The 17710-nt window shown below is 42.4% G+C and overlaps 1 protein-coding gene across 4 annotated transcripts in view; it reads right to left on the reverse strand.

Annotated features, from left to right (window-relative positions):
• Nucleotides 1-17710, reverse strand: part of wnk2 (WNK lysine deficient protein kinase 2) — a 63430-nt gene that overhangs the window by 40592 nt on the left and 5128 nt on the right. For all 4 annotated transcript variants that reach the window (XM_055910922.1, XM_055910916.1, XM_055910907.1 and 1 more), the window contains exons 2-8: nt 16873-17045; nt 14784-15004; nt 14283-14440; nt 13135-13223; nt 11906-12125; nt 2534-2668; nt 311-434 (exon numbers count right to left, since the gene is read on the reverse strand). In XM_055910922.1, coding sequence (XP_055766897.1) covers nt 311-434; nt 2534-2668; nt 11906-12125; nt 13135-13223; nt 14283-14440; nt 14784-15004; nt 16873-17045 — 1120 coding nt within the window. The remainder of the gene's footprint in view (nt 1-310; nt 435-2533; nt 2669-11905; nt 12126-13134; nt 13224-14282; nt 14441-14783; nt 15005-16872; nt 17046-17710) is intronic.

A 17710-nucleotide genomic window follows, 5' to 3' on the forward strand; every position in this document is an offset into this window, starting at 1 on the left:
AACTTCTTAAAGCATTGTTGTTTAAGGGCTTGTAAGTAAGCATTTCACTGTAAGATAAGGTCAACACCTGTTGTATTCGGCGCATGTGACAAATACAATTTCATTTCATTTCATTACGTTGAACTGATCGGCCCTTGAACTGATCGGCCCTTCCTCAAGACAAGGTGATCTGCCTGTGTGTGTGTGTGCGTTTCAATTACTTAAAGTTTTCTTATATACACATTCATCTATGTGTTTGTTTGTTGTTGGTTTGTTTGTTGTTTGCCTCGGTCTCTCTCTTTGTGTTTAGAGGCTGCAGTCAGGTTCTTACATGTGGTCGAGGTGGCGTGGGCGGGCAGGCTGCAGATCAGGGTAAGGGGCTGGTCGGCTTCTGCCTCCTCTGGCTCTGCTGGGGCCAGTTGCGCCCCCTGTCGTGGTACCCCCATGCTGGGCACCTGCAGCAGAGTTGTTCAATGTACAGATTCAGTCAACAATAACATGAAACATTGATTCAGATAGACCAGTGGTCACCAACCACTCGGTCTTCAAATTATTCCTAGTTGATCACCAAAAATTTCTGTAGAAAAGCCAACGACATTTGTCTTGCACTGTTTGGCGGTAGGTGCACTTCGTAGGCAAAGTGTTTCCATTTTGAACCATTTCATTTGTCTGAAGGGACAAACTCTGCCTACCCGCTAGACCCGAAAAGCTAAATCAAGTGTGCCTACTGCGCAGGCCAATCAGATCGCGTAAATCACCATGCCTGCAGCTTCCTAACCCACAGCAAAGTTTGATAGTAGCCTACGTGAGATTTCACAGCTTTTGAAACCATGACTAGAGCGACACTGTCAAAGAATACAGCAAATAGCTGCTGTTTTTATGAGTGAATTCATGGTTAAGTTTTTCTTCAGAACTGTCAACACTGTTTTTATTCCAACACTTTTACAAAACATTAAACGCGCTTCTCACTTACAGTCGCGGTACAACCAGCACCTTAGCTGCGATGAATGAGTAGCTAAGTGTATCGATAGGCCTGTTTTTTTTATTATTAGCGGCTCGTCGTGTCTATTTGTTAATCAAGGAATATTTTACTTTCTCTGGCCGTAGGAACAACATGAATTTGAGGCAGAAATAATGAGGTACGACTCAAGTTTCTCCATCAGGTGGAAGACGATGTCCCCTATGGTAAGTCTCACCGGAGAAAAGCAGAGAGCAGGGGTAGTGAGAGGCGGACCCAATGCCGCTCTCTCCCTTCTCTCCGCTGAGACCTACCATCAGATTCAGGTACCATCAGTCCAGTAAAATAAAAAAGAGAATTATTCAAATGTATGCTCTTTGTGCCTCACAAGTATACAATAACTGATCTATTTTGTGATCATAGCTTGAGTTCTTAAATATAATATGGTCCGAGAAGAACAATATTGGCAGGCCAAGCATAGCCAATATGCTGCGATAATGTATTAGGCCTACTGTATTAGGCCTACTCATTCCTACAGACCTGTTTTTATTAGGTTAATGTTCCATAGGCTTACATGTTTAAAAACAAATATCTGAGTGGTACATCTCAGGTTGCATTTTGACTCTGAAAGTGATCTTGACTCAGAAAGGTTTGGTGACCAAATAAAGGGACAATTTAAACACCAACAACAACGACAAATATAGCTGGGAACAGCAATGAACGGGTTTCAGAGGATGACAGAAAGGACAAAAGATCAGTTGGATAACAAAGCAAGCACCCACAACTATCTTCCTATCGTCCTTTTGTTAAATCAAGAATGACGCAAGTGAAGTTTGTTCTAGTGCTTTAGGTTGGTTATCTTTGAAAGCAGCAGGTTATCACTCTTAAAGTCATTACTTAATGTATTGAGTTTATATATATATATATATATATATATATATATATATATATGAGTAAGTCAAAAGTTTGGACACCTACTCATTCAAGGGTTTTTCTTTATGTTGACTATTTTCTACATTGTAGAGTAATAGTGAAGACATCAAAACTATGAAATAACACATATGGAATCATGTAGTATATTCTTCAAAGTAGTCACCCTTTTCCTTGATGACAGCTTTGCACACTCTTGGCATTCTCTCAACCAGCTTCATGAGGAATGCTTTTCCAACAGTCTTGAAGGAGTTCCCACATATGGTCGAATGTGGTGTTATTTGGACTTATGGTACATGAGAATACGCTTTTCAAAGGTTTTCCAAAATGTCCTTAGATGGAGGAAAATCTATCCTGATGGACCTTATGCGTCCTTGAGGCAAATTATTTCAGCATGAGGAAAGACACCTACATACAACGTTTCAAGTCTCTAAGTCAAACAGGGCAGATATGAAGGTTTAAGTGAAACTGCTTGTAAAAACACCACCTATAGGCCACTTGGTGCCATTCTTTTTTTGACCAAGTCACTCATGGCCTCTAGTTTCTGTGTGCCAAATTAGAAAAAAAGTTACCAATCTATGCTTAAGTTATTTGACCATGTCAAGAAAACAATTACAATTCAGAGAATAACAATAGCTTTGCTGTGAACCCCTAAAAAGCACAAACCTGTAGCAGATTCTGGGTCTGGGTCTCGACTGCAGGGACGGTTCGCTCCCTCCTCCATTTGATGAGAGCCACTCGATCCTTGATGGACTTTCCTACAATCTTCACATCGCTGTCCAGGAAGAAGCCTGAATCTACCTATAACAGAGAGGTTATTACCAATGCTGCGTTCATAACATATTGTATATACCAGCATACGACTGGGGAAAATCCACTTGAACGCCCCTCCAACTGGTAATTACTAGTAGGAAACTTGTCCATCGTCTCTCTCCGACTTCTAGCACATGCTGATGTCACAACTCTGATGTCACATACTAAGGAAATGACACTGCACACACCCCAGCCACGAGTTGCTCACTCCCTTACCGTCGGGCAGATGGTATCGGAGCATGAGGTCTGATAGAAACGGTCTCTGATCCTGTTGGTGTCTACAATCCATCAGACTGCTGAACACTTGAACTGGACTGACCACCTGCTCTGATTCTCCGCACCTTAGCACACACACCCCCACGCACAAATGTACATTCATGCTACACACACATCACAACTGCTGCTACCATTATGACTGCTAAATGCCGCAATGTTTAAAAACTTGCCCCCAATCCCCTCATCCCCAAAACATGTGTAAATATTAGACTATAAAATGTATGCTACTTATATGCTTCTTAGATTGTATTATTTCTTATTGCTGTTGCATTGTCAAGAAGGAACCTGCAAGTAAGCATTTCGTTGGACGGTGTATAACATGTGTATCCCATACATCCGGGCTAATAAAACTTGAAACTTAAAATGACCTCGATAACAGAATTTTCGGCAGATAAACGTTACAAAAAACCATTATTTATAAAAAAAACAATTCATATGGTTTTTGACCACTATAATTTGCTTACGAGCATGATCGGTACTTTAACTTTATGATTGCTGCAGCTTGTTGGCCATGAGCCAATTGGCATCCTCAATTAGTTGAAAGCACGTGAATGCACACAACTCTTTGCTCTAAATTTCCAAATAGTATTTTCAGAGTTTCCCACTTTTTATGAATTCAGCATAAACAAACCCGGAAGAAGCCTGACTCCACCGACAGCAAAGAGGTGATCCTCAGAAATACTCTAAGGACGAGATGCTAATCCAGTTCTTTTCAATTAGCAGTGCAGTGCATTCTGGGTCAAGGAGTGCACTCCTTCAAGGAGTGAATGGGAGTCAATTGGGCACTAGCTCAACATCCCAAAAATAGCGTGAATTACATGAACAAGACGCACAATAGTACAGATCTTTTCCGAGAGGTGAGATTATTATGTTCTCCGTAACATTTTACTGCTTTGAAATTGTGACATTACATGCTTTCGAATAAAAAAAAATACGTTTCTCGACTCATACCCTGACTTTCTAGAAGGGAGTGTGTGATGAATGGCCTAGCAACCGTGTGATACAGCATGACAATGTCAATGTGATTGGTCAAGAAAGCTCAGAGCGTTAGGCATTTCTCTATTAATCTTTCCTACAGTTTAGGGTCTTTCAGTAGATTGTCTTTGTCATCACTAAACAAACCAGGAGGAGCCCTGACGTCACCTACAGCAGACTGGACAGAACAGGAAAGTGCAGACAGGATAGAGGTCATCACTAAGAACCCTGACTCCATCTACAGTAGAGTAGACAGGACAGTGCAGACAGAGCAGGAAAGGATAAAGGTTATCACTAAGAACCCTGACTGCATCTACAGTACAGTAGACAGGACAGTGCAGACAGGACAGTGCAGACAGAGCAGGACAGGATAAAGGTTATCACTAAGAACCCTGACTCCATCTACAGTACAGTAGACAGGACAGTGCAGACAGGACAGGACAGTGCAGACAAGACAGTGCAGACAGGACAGGACAGTGCAGACAGGACAGGACAGTGCAGACAGGACAGGACAGTGCAGACAGGACAGGACAGTACAGTAGACAGGACAGTGCAGACAGGACAGGACAGTACAGTAGACAGGACAGTGCAGACAGGACAGGACAGTGCAGACAGGACAGGACAGTGCAGACAGGACAGGACAGTGCAGACAGGACAGGACAGTAGACAGGACAGTGCAGACAGGACAGGACAAGGAAGGACAGAGGTTATCACTAAGAACCCTGACTCCATCTACAGTAGACAGGACAGCAAAGCAGAGGTGTTATCACCAAACAGGGACGCATAAGAGCTAACGTGGAAATTTGAATTGATCGGACAGCACTTCAGGGACATCAGTTGTCCCTATCTTTGTATCACAGTCACCCAACGAGATAAAAGCTTGCCCCTCCTTAGCCCACAGCTCTCTGATGGGCCGCAGGGTCTACCAGACTGACTGGTTTAAATCAATACCTTTCTGGATGATACTGGCCCGACCACAAGACCAATTCGAATTTACTGATTACATGATGGGTAATTATATCAGGACTGGCTTGTGGAGATTTTTTTTTTTTACTGTCCAGGAATGGACTGTAACACGATATCAAGTCTTTCAGCGTGTTTGAGGAAGATCAGTAATCACATAATGAGTTGTTATATGGGATTAGAAGTTATTTGTAGATACAGTATGTGATTCTGTGCAGTCTGACTGTAATCTCAAAAACACACTATTTCATGACTATCACCAAATGCACAGCAGGCCCCAGCCTCCAGAGGCATGTTGGGAGATGTAGTCTGTACAGACAAGGCCGTAACTACATATGAGGATGCTGAGATCCGGACTACAGTCATTTTTTCTAATTTGAAAAGAATAATAATGAAAATATATATTTTGTACACAATAAAGAAAATCAATTACAGGTCAACATCTAAATATTGCTCCCAGCGTTGATCAAAGCTAGTAGGCTATTATTATTATTACATTTTTATTTAACCTTTATTTAATTTAACCAGGTAGGCCAGTTGAGAACAAGCTCTCATTTACAACTGCAACCTGGCCAAGATAAAGCAAAGCAGTGCGACAAAAACAACTACACAGAGTTACACATAAACAAACGTACAGTCAATAAACAAAAACAACAACACAGAGTTACACATAAACAAACGTACAGTCAATAAAACAATATAAAAATCTATGTACAGTGTGCGCAAATGTAGAAGAGTAAGGAGGTAAGGCAAAAAATAGGCCATAGAGGCAAAATAATAAAAAGTGTGATAAATGTGCAAGTAGAGATACTGGGGTGCAAAAGAGCAAGAGGTTAAATAACAATATGGGGATGAGGTAGTTGGGTGTGCTATTTACAGATTGGCTGTGTACAGGTACAGTGATCGGTAAGCTGCTCTGACAGCTGAAACTTAAAGTTAGAGAGGGAGATATAAGACTCCAGCTTCAGTGATTTTTGCAATTTGTTCCAGTCATTGGCAGCAGAGAACTGGAAGGAAAGGCGGCCAAAGGAAGTATTGGCTTTGGGGATGACCAGTGAAATATACCTGCTGGAGCACGTGCTACGGGTGGGTGTTGCTATGGTGACCAGTGATGGTGGGTAGTATATGGGGCTTTGGTGACAAAATGGATGGCACTGTGATAGACTACATCCAGTTTGCTGAGTAGAGTGTTGGAGGCTATTTTGTAAATGACATCGCCGAAGTCAAGGATCGGTAGGATAGTCAGTTTTACGAGGGTATGTTTGGCAGCATGAGTGAAGGAGGCTTTGTTGCGAAATAGGAAGCCGATTCTAGATTTAATTTTGGATTGCAGATGCTTAATGTGAGTCTGGATGGAGAGTTTACAGCCTAACCAGACACCTACGTATTTGTCCACATATTCTAAGTCAGAACCGTCCAGAGTAGTGATGCTAGTCGGGCAGGCGGGTGCGGGCAACAATCGGTTGAAGAGCATGCATTTAGTTTTACTAGCATTTAAAAGCAGTTAGAGGCCACGGAAGGAGTGTTGTATGGCATTGAAGCCATACAACAGGTTTGTTAACACAGTGTCCAAAGAAGGGCCAGAAGTATACAGAATGGTGTCGTCTGCGTAGAGGTGGATCACAGAATCACCCGCAGCAAGCGCAACATCATTGATATATACAGAGAAAAAAGTCGGCCCGAGATTTGAACCCTGTGGCACCCCCATAGAGACCGACAGAGGTCCGGGCAACAGGCCCTCCGATTTGACACACTGAACTCTATCTGAGAAAGAGTTGGTGAACCAGGCGAGGCAGTCATTTGAGAAACCAATGCTATTGAGTCTTCCGAAAATAATGCAGTGATTGACAGAGTCAAAAGCCTTGGCCAGGTCGATGAAGATGGCTGCACAGTATTGTCTTTTATTGATGGCGGTTATGATATCGTTTAGGACCTTGAGCGTGGCTGAGATGCACCCATGACCAGCTCGGAAACCAGACTGCATAGTGGCGAAGGTACGGTGGGATTCGAAATGGTCGGTGATCTGTTTGTTAACTTGGCTTTCGAAGATTTTAGAAAGGCAGGGCAGGATGGATATAGGTCTATAACAGTTTGGGTCTAGAGTGTCTCCCCATTTGAAGAGGGGGATGATCGCGGCAGCTTTCAATCTTTGGGGATCTCAGACAATACGAAAGAGAGGTTGAGCAGGCTAGTAATAGGGGTTGCAACAATTTCGGCGGGTCATTTTAGAAAAAGAGGGTCCAGATTGCTAGCCTTAGCTGATTTGTAGGGATCCAGATTTTGCAGGTCTTTCAGAACATCAGCTGTATGGATTTGGGTGAAGCGGCGGGGGGGGGGGGGGGCTTGGACCAGTTGCTGCAGGGGTGTGCTGAGCTGTTGGCCGGGGTAGGGGTAGCCAGGTGGAAAGCATGGCCAGCCGTAGAAAAATGCTTATTGAAATTATCGATTATCGTACATTTATTCGTGCTACATGATGCAAATTTCTGTTTGAAAAAGCTAGCCTTAGCTTTCCTAACTGATTGAGTATATTAGTTCCTGACTTCCCTGAAAAGTTGCATATCGAGGGGGCTCTTTGACGCTAATTCAGAAAGCCACAGGATTTTTTTGTCCTGGTCAAGGGCTGTCAAGTATGGGGTGAACCTAGGGCTATATCTGTTCTTAGTTCTACATTTTTTGAACGGGGCATGCTTATTTAAGATGGCGAGGAAAGCACTTTTAAAGAGCAACCAGGCATCTTCTACTGACGGGATGAGGTCAATATCCTTCTAGGATACCCGGGACATTTCGATTAGAAAGGCCTGCTCGCTGAAGGGTTTTAGGGAGCGTTTGACAGTGATGAGGGGTGGTCGTTTGACCGTGGACCCATCACGCATGCAAGCAATGAGGCAGTGATCGCTGAAATCCTGGTTGAAGACAGCAGAGGTGTATTCAGAGGGCAAGTTGGTCAGGATGATATCTAAGAGGGTGCCCATGGTTACGGATTTAGGGTTGTACCTGGTAGGTTCCTTAATCATTTGGTTGAGATTGAGGGCATCTTGTTTAGATTGTATGATGGCCGGGGTGTTAAGCATATCCCAGTTTAGGTCACCTAACAGTACAAACACTGAAGATAGATGGGGGAGCACTCAATTCACATACAGTATGGTGTCCAGGGCACAGCTGGGGACTGAAGGGGTCTATAACAAGCGACAACGGTGTTTCTGGACAGGTAGATTTTTAGAAGTAGAAGCTCAAATTGTTCGGGCACAGACCTGGATAGTATGACAGAACTCCGCAGGCTATCTCTTCACTAGATTGCAACTCCGCCCCCTTTGGCAGTTCTATCTTGTCGGAAGATGTTATAGTTAGGGATGGAAATTTCAGGATTTTTGATGGCCTTCCTAAGCCATGATTCAGACACGGCTAGGACATCAGGGTTGGCGGAGTGTGCTAAAGCAGTGAATAAAACAAACTTAGGGAGGAGGCTTCTAATGTTAACATGCATGAAACCAAGGCTTTTACAGTTACAGAAGTCAACAAATGAGAGCACCTGGGGAATGGGAGTGGTGCTGGGGGCTGCAGGGCCTGGGTTAACCTCTACATCACCAGAGGAACAGAGGAGGAGTAGGATAAGGGTACGGCTAAAGGCTATAAGAACTGGTCGTCTAGTGCGTTCGGAACAGAGAGTAAAAGGAGCAGATTTCTGGGCGCGGAAGAATAGATTCAAGGCATAATGTACAGACAAGGGTATGGTAGGATGTGAGTACAGTGGAGGTATACCTATTACTTAGCCAACTAGAAGAATGAAGTAAGAAGCTAGTGTTAAATGGAGCATACTTCAGCAGGAGCAAACAATAAGGTATTAAGTTCTCATAATAACTTTGCTTTACAGAGAGTTGGCTACTGAGACAGACGGTGATGTGGCACTAAGTGGTGAGGCTGAGGCAGGCTGCAACGCATTCAGGAGGAAGTAGAGGAGACAGAGAGAGCGAGCGGAAGCAAGCAGAGAGAGGGGTTATTACAGTAGGTCACAAACTTGGGGCCATGGCCCCATGTGGAGTCCCCTAAGAAAATTGGTACTAATCTTATCAAACAAGTTAGGAACTTAAAAAAAGAAGACATGTTTCAATATGAAACATCTCCACATGGCCTATCATCCCCATAGACCTGCATTAAAATGCAAGCGATACAGTTCTAAAAATGTCATCCGTTTTCGTTTATATCTGTGGTTGTTCGTCTTATCTCAATCGCCCACTGGAGGTTATAGTTTACCCATTACCCACGTTTTACCACTACATCACTGATAGTAATACAGAATCATAAGTAATATCATAATAATTCATGTGAATGTGATAATACGATCATCTGTGTGCTCCATTGATGTCTGTTTGTGTGGAGCTTGATTAGTAATGCCTAGGAATACAAATGTGAACACTATGTAATTTGAGAAAATAACTATCTATGTATAGAGTTGATGATTTTATCCATTGCATCATTACAACTGATTGAACAGCCGCTGATGCTACGTGTCAGTGTGAATCATTTCTCAGATTTCCCCCCTTTCAGGGGTATAACATTACAATTGTATAGCTAATAGGCTACGTGTTTGTATACTGAGCAAAAATATAAACGCAACATGCAACAATGTCTAAGATTTAACTGAGTTCATATGAGGAAATCAGTAAATTGGAATATATTAATTAGGCCCTAATCTATGGATTTCACATGACTGGCAATACAGATACCTTATAAGAAATGGACCTCACAATGGGCCTCAGGTACTTGTCACAGTATTTCTGTGCATTCAAATTGCCATCGATAAAATGCAATTGTGTTCGTTGTCCATAGCTTATGCCTGCCCATACCATAACCCCACCACCACCATGGGGCACTCTGTTCACAACATTGACATGAGCAAACCGCTCCCCCACACGACGCCATACACATGGTCTGCGGTTGTGAGGCTGTTTGGACGTACTGCCAAATTCTCTAAAACGATGTTGGAGGCGGCTTATGGTAGAGAAATTAACATAAAATGATCTGGCAACAGCTCTGGTGGACCTTCCTGCAGTCAGCATGCCAATTGCACGCTCCCTCAAAACTTGAGACATCTGTGGCATTGCGTTGTGTGACAAACCTGCACATTTTAGAGTGGCTTATTATTGTGCCCAGCACAAAGTGCACCTGTGTAATGATCATTATGTTTAATTAGCGTTTTGATATGCCACACCTGTCTTGGAAAAGGAGAAATGCTCACTAACACGAATGTAAACAAATTTGTGCACAAAATTCGAGAGAAATACGTTGTTTTTTTTGCGTTTCAGCTCATGAAACATGGGACCAACACCTTACATGTTGTGTTTATATTTTTGTTCAGTGTAGATCGACTGAGGTGAATGAACCTACAACAGCCAAGGTGATAATGGTTGGGTTCATTTTTGCTTGTTTTTGCTGTTCTCCAAATATATATATATATAAGCAACTCTGTCCTCTAGAATATATATTTACATATATATATACATATATATGCATATATATACACATACATACATATACATATATATATAAATATATATACATACATATACATATATATACACATATACATATATATATACACATATATATACATATATATACATACATATATATATACATACACATATATATATATACATAGTCTAGAGGACAGAGTTGCTTTCCGTGAGGATGCCACATGGCTAGATTAAAGTAAAATGCTACATTTTACTCATCATAAAACAAAAAAATTGATTAAGGCTCATCAAATAAATGGTATCTAGGGGACAGTCATATAATTTCTCACTCCATAACATAAATATCATACTCTGCAACTGGTACTGCAAATACACCAACAGTGTCTGCAAGACAGATCTGAGCCATGATAATGTGAACCCTGCTCACCACAGCCATTTAGAGTCTCTACATATGGCTCTGCTATAGACGTCTTCACGGGGTCCAAACAGTTGGACTTGTTCCGAAATGGATCCGTGGCTTTCCTACCTGACCCGATAGGATTAAATCAATCGTTTTTTTTATAAAGATAAGCATTCTATTGTTAGATTATAGGAGTAACATTGGTAGTCCTAAAACATTCGTCACATATCAAGTTTAACTGTCATATCAAATTCAACTGTCGGCGTCCGAGGGAGCATCGGTGCTCACTGAACTTCATAGACCTGCAGCTATAGCCTAATAATAGCCACACCCCACCAAACCTGTACAAAGGTTTCTAAACTTTATAAGAGTAATATCAAAAGTAAGTAAAGTCTGTGTTTATAGGGAAAATATGAACAGGCTGTTATATTGCGGTGAACATTAGGATTAGCCTACAGTTGGAACTTAATTTAGCCAATGAAAATGTCTCAACATAATGAAAAAAAAAACTTTTTGCATACTTAAAGAACTGGTTTAGATTAGGATAAATAGGCCTACAATAATAATAATGATATAATAATAATAATAATGATAATAAAATAATGATAAACGAAAATAAATAAAAAGTTAGAAAATTGCATCAAACCTGAATAGCGACCTGTCCGTTCCCTTTCTCAGCTTCTACACTGTACTCTTTTCTCCTCTAACGTTCGCTTTACTTCAATGAAAAATGCCTCCATCTTCGCAATCAACAGCAGCCTAGGCCAAGGCTACTCTCTCTTGCTCTCTCTCTCTCCTCAGCAACATACGTACGCGAGGTAAGCGGCCGGAACAAGTTTCAGCTGGACCTGGCCGGCATAAGCTATGTTTTAAATTGCAAATGGAGTGACACAGATCACAAGCTTGCACCGTTTTCTCATCACCTCACTGATTAAATTACTAGAGGACGGGTCCAATCGGGTCTAGTTGGTAAATCCATTTTAATTGCACATACCCGAGTCCCATGGCAATTATATCAGACCCAACCTAGATCCGAGACAAAGGTCAGAATTTTGGACTTCGACCCGCTTGGGCCCGGGTCGGATCTCGGAATTTCGGGTCTGGTGGACCCGTGAAGACCTTTACTCTGCTACTCACCATCTCCTGGGCCACGCCCTCTGGGGTCTCTTTCTCCAGGTCAAAGGTGAACTCGATGGCACCACTATCTTTGTACTTCCCCTTCAGCTTCTTGGGATCCTCCACCCACACCTTCAGGGCGATGGAACTCTTTTTCCCATCGTCCTCTTCGGCCAGCTCCACCCTCACGCCTGTGTCCTCGGCAAAGAAGGCATGGTTCAAGAGGTCCTTTATGCTGTACCTGTAGACAACAAACATACAGAAAAGTATACACACACGCACGTTCACACACACAACGCCGGTGCTGTGGAACGTTTACGGTGTCACTCAGAATGACTGATCCGAAACGTCAGTACACATAGGAGCATCAACAGTGCAGACCTAGGATCTTAATTTGAGCCAGTCTGCTTCAGCAGGACAATAATCCCGCAGCAACAGGATATGTGAATGATTATTTTGGACCTGAATGCCTAAACATTCGGGAGATGGAGGTGCTCGACGTTGACCCATTTTGCATACCCCACCATACCATGAGACGTCCATGTCTTCGTCACTGGAAAGATAAATGGTTGAGATTGATATCGTTTAAAAGATTACAGGCAGGGTTGTCAAATCATTTTCAACTTTTTTGAAATAAATGATTATTATATGTTTTTATTCTGTCATTTTGTACCTTTAACGTCAATTATCTAAACTCAGATTTGTTTTCATATTCGCATATGTTGTAGCTTAGACCCTCTTTATATCATCATACGCTTTGTGCCCGCCACCGGTTGGAGGAAATACAAATAGGAGTTTCACGCATTTTTTGATAATTGACATTAAAGATGAAAACATGTTATCATTTGAATTAACACATGTTTTTTTCAAGAAATTATGAAATAATTTGACAATCCTGTTTGTAAGCTTTCAAGTTATATCAATCTCAACCGTTGATCTTTTCCAGTAATGATGACATGGACGTCTCATAGCATGGTGGGTTATCCAAAATGCCTCAACTTTGAGCACCTTAATCTCTTGAATGTTTTGGCATTCAGGCCCAAAAAGTCACTTTCTGAGCACTTCTACAACGGGCAAATAGTATGGAAGGTTTTGTTCAAATCAAAAGGGGTGCTGTCAAAAAGTGACTGAATTTAAATGGATATACCCACGTGTGTATGTGTTGGTTGTGACCATTTAATGCCCTCTACCTGCTCAGTACTTTACCGGCATACTTGACTTTACAGATGGACTTGACTTGGTCCACTTACCTCTCTTCCCGCCGATGGCAGATACACTCCCCGATGATCTCCTTAATCTCTGGGTCACTGATCTTATCATAGCTGGCAGGCTTCACCCCCTGGAGGTGCCAGACACAAAGAACAACAATATGCAGGATGGGAAGGATATTCTACGTGACATCTCACACAGTATGGCGTAAGAAGAATGTCATGGGATATATTACACATTCGGACACTGACACTCACAGAAAGGAAAACAAAAACAATCTTCCTGAAGACAAATACAAAACAAATGTGTTTATTTGGATCCCCAGGTGTGACAGATACTGGTCCTGGAGTCCACAAATACCATTTCTCACTGAGTCAGAGTGTCACAAAAATAACACACAGAGTGTGTGACCTTCGTTCTTTGTGACGGGAGTAAGACGGCTAACAAATGTCCCACCCCGTTAAAGAACAGACTCCCCGTGGTGACATGTCGTCTACTCCACTCCAATGAGAAGTGATGAGCTGCCTCAGCTGCCGTTACTCTACTCTAGAGAGGAAAGTTGTGGCGGGACGAATGGAGCTTTTCTTGTTTTATGATGAAATGTGAAGAAATGAATGGGGGGCTACGTCCCAAAAGGCACCCTATTCCCTATGCAGTGCACTACTTTTGACCAAAAGACAATCAAAAGTAGTGCACTGTAGGGAACAAGGTGCATTTTGAAATACAGGCATGCTCTCCATAAGTCATAAAAATCTTATTTATCCTTGTTGAAAGAACTGCAAACTATTTCTGAAAATGTGATGGTTCACTTCCGTTTACACCTCTGCACTGTACATTCCTCTGGGTTGTTGTTGTACCTCAAAAAGCACACTGCAACAACTCTTTCTTTCTTTTTTAAAGCAGCAGAGAGAGAATTTTGATCATCTCGTTTGGTATTTCACTTTAACTCATTTGAGTGACTGTACCTGTGCTTTTAGTAGTTTTGTTGTAAGCAGTAGCATCTCACATCACTGTGGTAACCTTTTGGAGTATAGACTGAATTATAGATCTTCATGGCTTTGCTGTGAGTGCTAGTAAGTAAACATTGGCGATCGCGATGAGATGGGTGACTTAGTGCTGGTGGGGGAAAACATAGGTGCCAGCACGGTGTGGGTGATAGACAGTATTGTGCTGGACTCGCTAAACTCACGCTGGTGACTTTGCGGTAGATCTGAGCGGCGTTCTGGCACTCGGAGTAAGGGTATTCTGAGGTGGCCATCTCCAACATACACATGCCAAAGGCATAGACGTCCACCGCCTCGTCATAGTGCTCCTCATACATCTCAGGGGCCATAAACTCTGGGGTGCCTGGGAGGACAGAGGTCAGGGGAGAAGGCAAAAGCAAACATCAAAAGGTTCACAAGAGTTACAGGGCTCCCTCTTGAAAGAAACAAGGATCTCTCCCTAACACACTGACACACACTCACACAAATATGATAAACATGCTAAGCTATCTCACATGATGTATACCCATCCAAAAGAGGATCAATGAATTCAGAAACAGCCTTCCAGGTCTCAAGTAGAGTCAAGGCTAAGGTACTGTCACAATCCATTAAGTACACAGTTACAGTATAGATTCCATACCCTTTTACAGATGACGTGTTTACGACCCTTCCAAGCAGAGCATGAAAGAGCATGTGTAATTCCTCACCAATGACACTCTTGGCAAAGGAGGCCCTCTTGAGGGTAGCCAATCCCAGGTCCCCGATCTTGACGGAGCCGGTGGGGCCGGTGATGAAGATGTTGTCACACTTCAGGTCCCTGTGGATGATGGGAGGGTCCCTGGTGTGGAGGAAGTGGAGCCCCTTCAGGATCTGTCTACACCAGCTCCTCAGAACCTTAGGCTTCATCACCTTAAACCGCTTCAGATACCTGGAGGACAGTGGCGGTCGGAGCCATTTAAGATGAGGGAGGATGATTCTTCTTCTTTTTTTTTTAGGAGCATGGCCTTATTTCTATTACAGCATGTTGGATGACTGTCATTCATATTCCATTCACCCAGCTCAATGTATCATCGATAGGTTTAGGCTACTGCATAATAATCAAATTTTCCCTGTACCCATCATGAGGCTTCTACAACCTATCAATGAATGAAAGTTTACAGCGTGAGTGCACAGGTCGAAATAATTTTGAGTAATCAATGTGACAGACAGTGACACATTCAATACCGCCTTGCACACTCTTGGCTGCATTTAGCTGATCTAGGGTGTAATCATTAATCCAACAGTTGCAAATGAGTTTCTATTGGACAAATTCAGGTATGTTTGTCCCCGTTTCGTTACGTTTCTTTTTTCTGTTTAAGAAATGTTTTTCAACAGAATCGGCGGAATGAATACACCCCTGATCACACGCAAACAGTTCACTTTCACAGCAGCCACATAGAAACAGCATGATCACTTTGCTCGTTGTATAACTAATTCCTTCTTTCAACTATCTATGCGCTCTCCTCCTCTCACCTTTTCCCTTCACTTGTGGACTTCAGTACACATCAGCTGCCTGTGACCAGGCGAAAAAACCTTTCCAAGCCAAACCTTCATTATGACCGCTAACCGCTACACACAGCCTACATTGTTGTAACATCATAGTCAACTAGAACTACTAGAACTAACGCGTTAGTAAACTCGCTACAATCGGTACAGTCAGAAGGCAGTTTAGTAGTTACACCGGTGGGCCCGGTGGCAAAAAAAATCATTAAATCAAAAGCTTACCTTGACTTGAAAGAGTTCCAGTGTTGGATAGCCATAGCCAGCTAGCTAACATAACACCACTCTCTGTGTGAGCCGGGTATTTGAGTAGACTAAACTAGCTAGCTGTATTTCCCATCTAAGTGAAAGTGAAAGTTTAAAAAATACAACTAAATATAGCTCTCTCTCCCTTTCTCCCGCTCTCTCTATCAGAATTGTTAAACTGTTATCTTTCTCTCTCTTTAAGTCAACTACTCGCCATATGGTATGCACCGAAGTGCTAGCTAGCTGTAGCTTACGCTCTCAGTACTAGATTCATTCTCTGATCTTTTGATTGGGTGGACAACATGCCAGTTCATGCTGCAGGAGCTCATATAGGTTGGAGGACATCCTCCAGAAGCTGTCATAATTACTGTGTAAGTCTATGGAAGGGGGTGAGAACCATGAGCCTCCTAGGTTTTGTATTGAAGTCAATGTACCCAGAGGAGGACATAAGCTAGCTTTCCTCCGCCTACACTGTGCTGCTACCCTACAGAGTGCTGCTGAGGCTAATGTAGGCCTTCATAGCAAAACAGTGTGTTTTAATGAATTATTTGATGACATTTTCATATTTTTGTATAGTTTTATCTAAAAAGGATAACTTTAAAATGTTTCACTATTTTGATTTTATCAAATTCACTGAGGATGGTCCTCCCCTTTCTCCTCTGAGGAGCCTCCACTGCTGGAGGATGAAGAGCAGACCATCATCATCAGCAGCATCATGATTATCATCATCATAATTGTCATCATCATGACCACTACAATCCATCTGATAAGAACAACTATCATTCAACTTTTAGTTTGCCCAATTAAGTTGTCAAACTGTGGATGAACTAATTTATACAATGAAAACTTTCCACTGACACCAGTGGAATTTCCCATTTTGGAAAGTTACTATTTTTCATTTCATAAGAACAGTTTAGGAGGTTTTGCCTGCCCTTGTTTAATGTTAAGCTCAGCAGTGTTGTGTGATAGGGAGAGCGGGAGGGAGGATGCTGCTGGTTGTGTTTGTCTCACGTTTTTAGTGTCCCTGAGGTCATGAGCTCTGTCACCAGAACGATGCACTTCCTTCCTTTGACCGGTGACTCCCAGAAGTCGTAGAAACGTACAATGTTGGGGTGCTGAAGACCCTTCAACATCTCTGCCTCCTCCTTAAACCTCTGACGCTCTGCTTTGGTCAGCTTACGGTCCTATGAGAAGAAAGGGGAGACAATGAGATTATTCCAGTGTCTCAACAGTTATGTGATTGGTCTAGAAACCCATGAATGTACTGTAGGACTCCTGTGGGCCATGTTTGGGAGTAATGCTATGAATTTCCCATAAGATTTTTTCTTTTCAGCAGCGGTGGCAAAGGTAGCTGTTTCCATAACACGAGTTATAAACTTCCTTCCAACTGCATGCAGAGACATAAAAATGGTATCCCTGAGTTCATATGACTATGGGGAAGTATAAAAATGGCTTAATTGCCGAAGTATGTCTCGGCAGAAATATATATATTTTTTTAAATGGCATATCTTTTGGAGCGGTGGAAACGATTTAGCAGCGGTCGGCCACCGCTGCAAAATGAAGACAGGGAAAAGACTCGGAGTGAACACAAGTGTGATGTTTTGAGTGAGGAAAGCGCAGTGGTGGGAATCCTTCTTCTCGTAACAGCCATGTATAAAACATGCAGTGTGATCTGGACATGATGCCATAGGTGATGTCCTCTTGTGAAAGCACGATGTTCAGTTAAGATGTCTACTTGAATGATATGTGGTGATGTCAGAAGTGGGATCAGAGTCTTGCTTGGTTACAAAGGTGTTGTGAAGCAGATATAGACTCTATACTAAGAACGAGGATGTCTTCCACAGCTGTA

This window comes from Salvelinus fontinalis, chromosome 3, assembly GCF_029448725.1.
Source record: "Salvelinus fontinalis isolate EN_2023a chromosome 3, ASM2944872v1, whole genome shotgun sequence".
In the NCBI taxonomy this organism is placed as follows: domain Eukaryota; kingdom Metazoa; phylum Chordata; class Actinopteri; order Salmoniformes; family Salmonidae; genus Salvelinus; species Salvelinus fontinalis.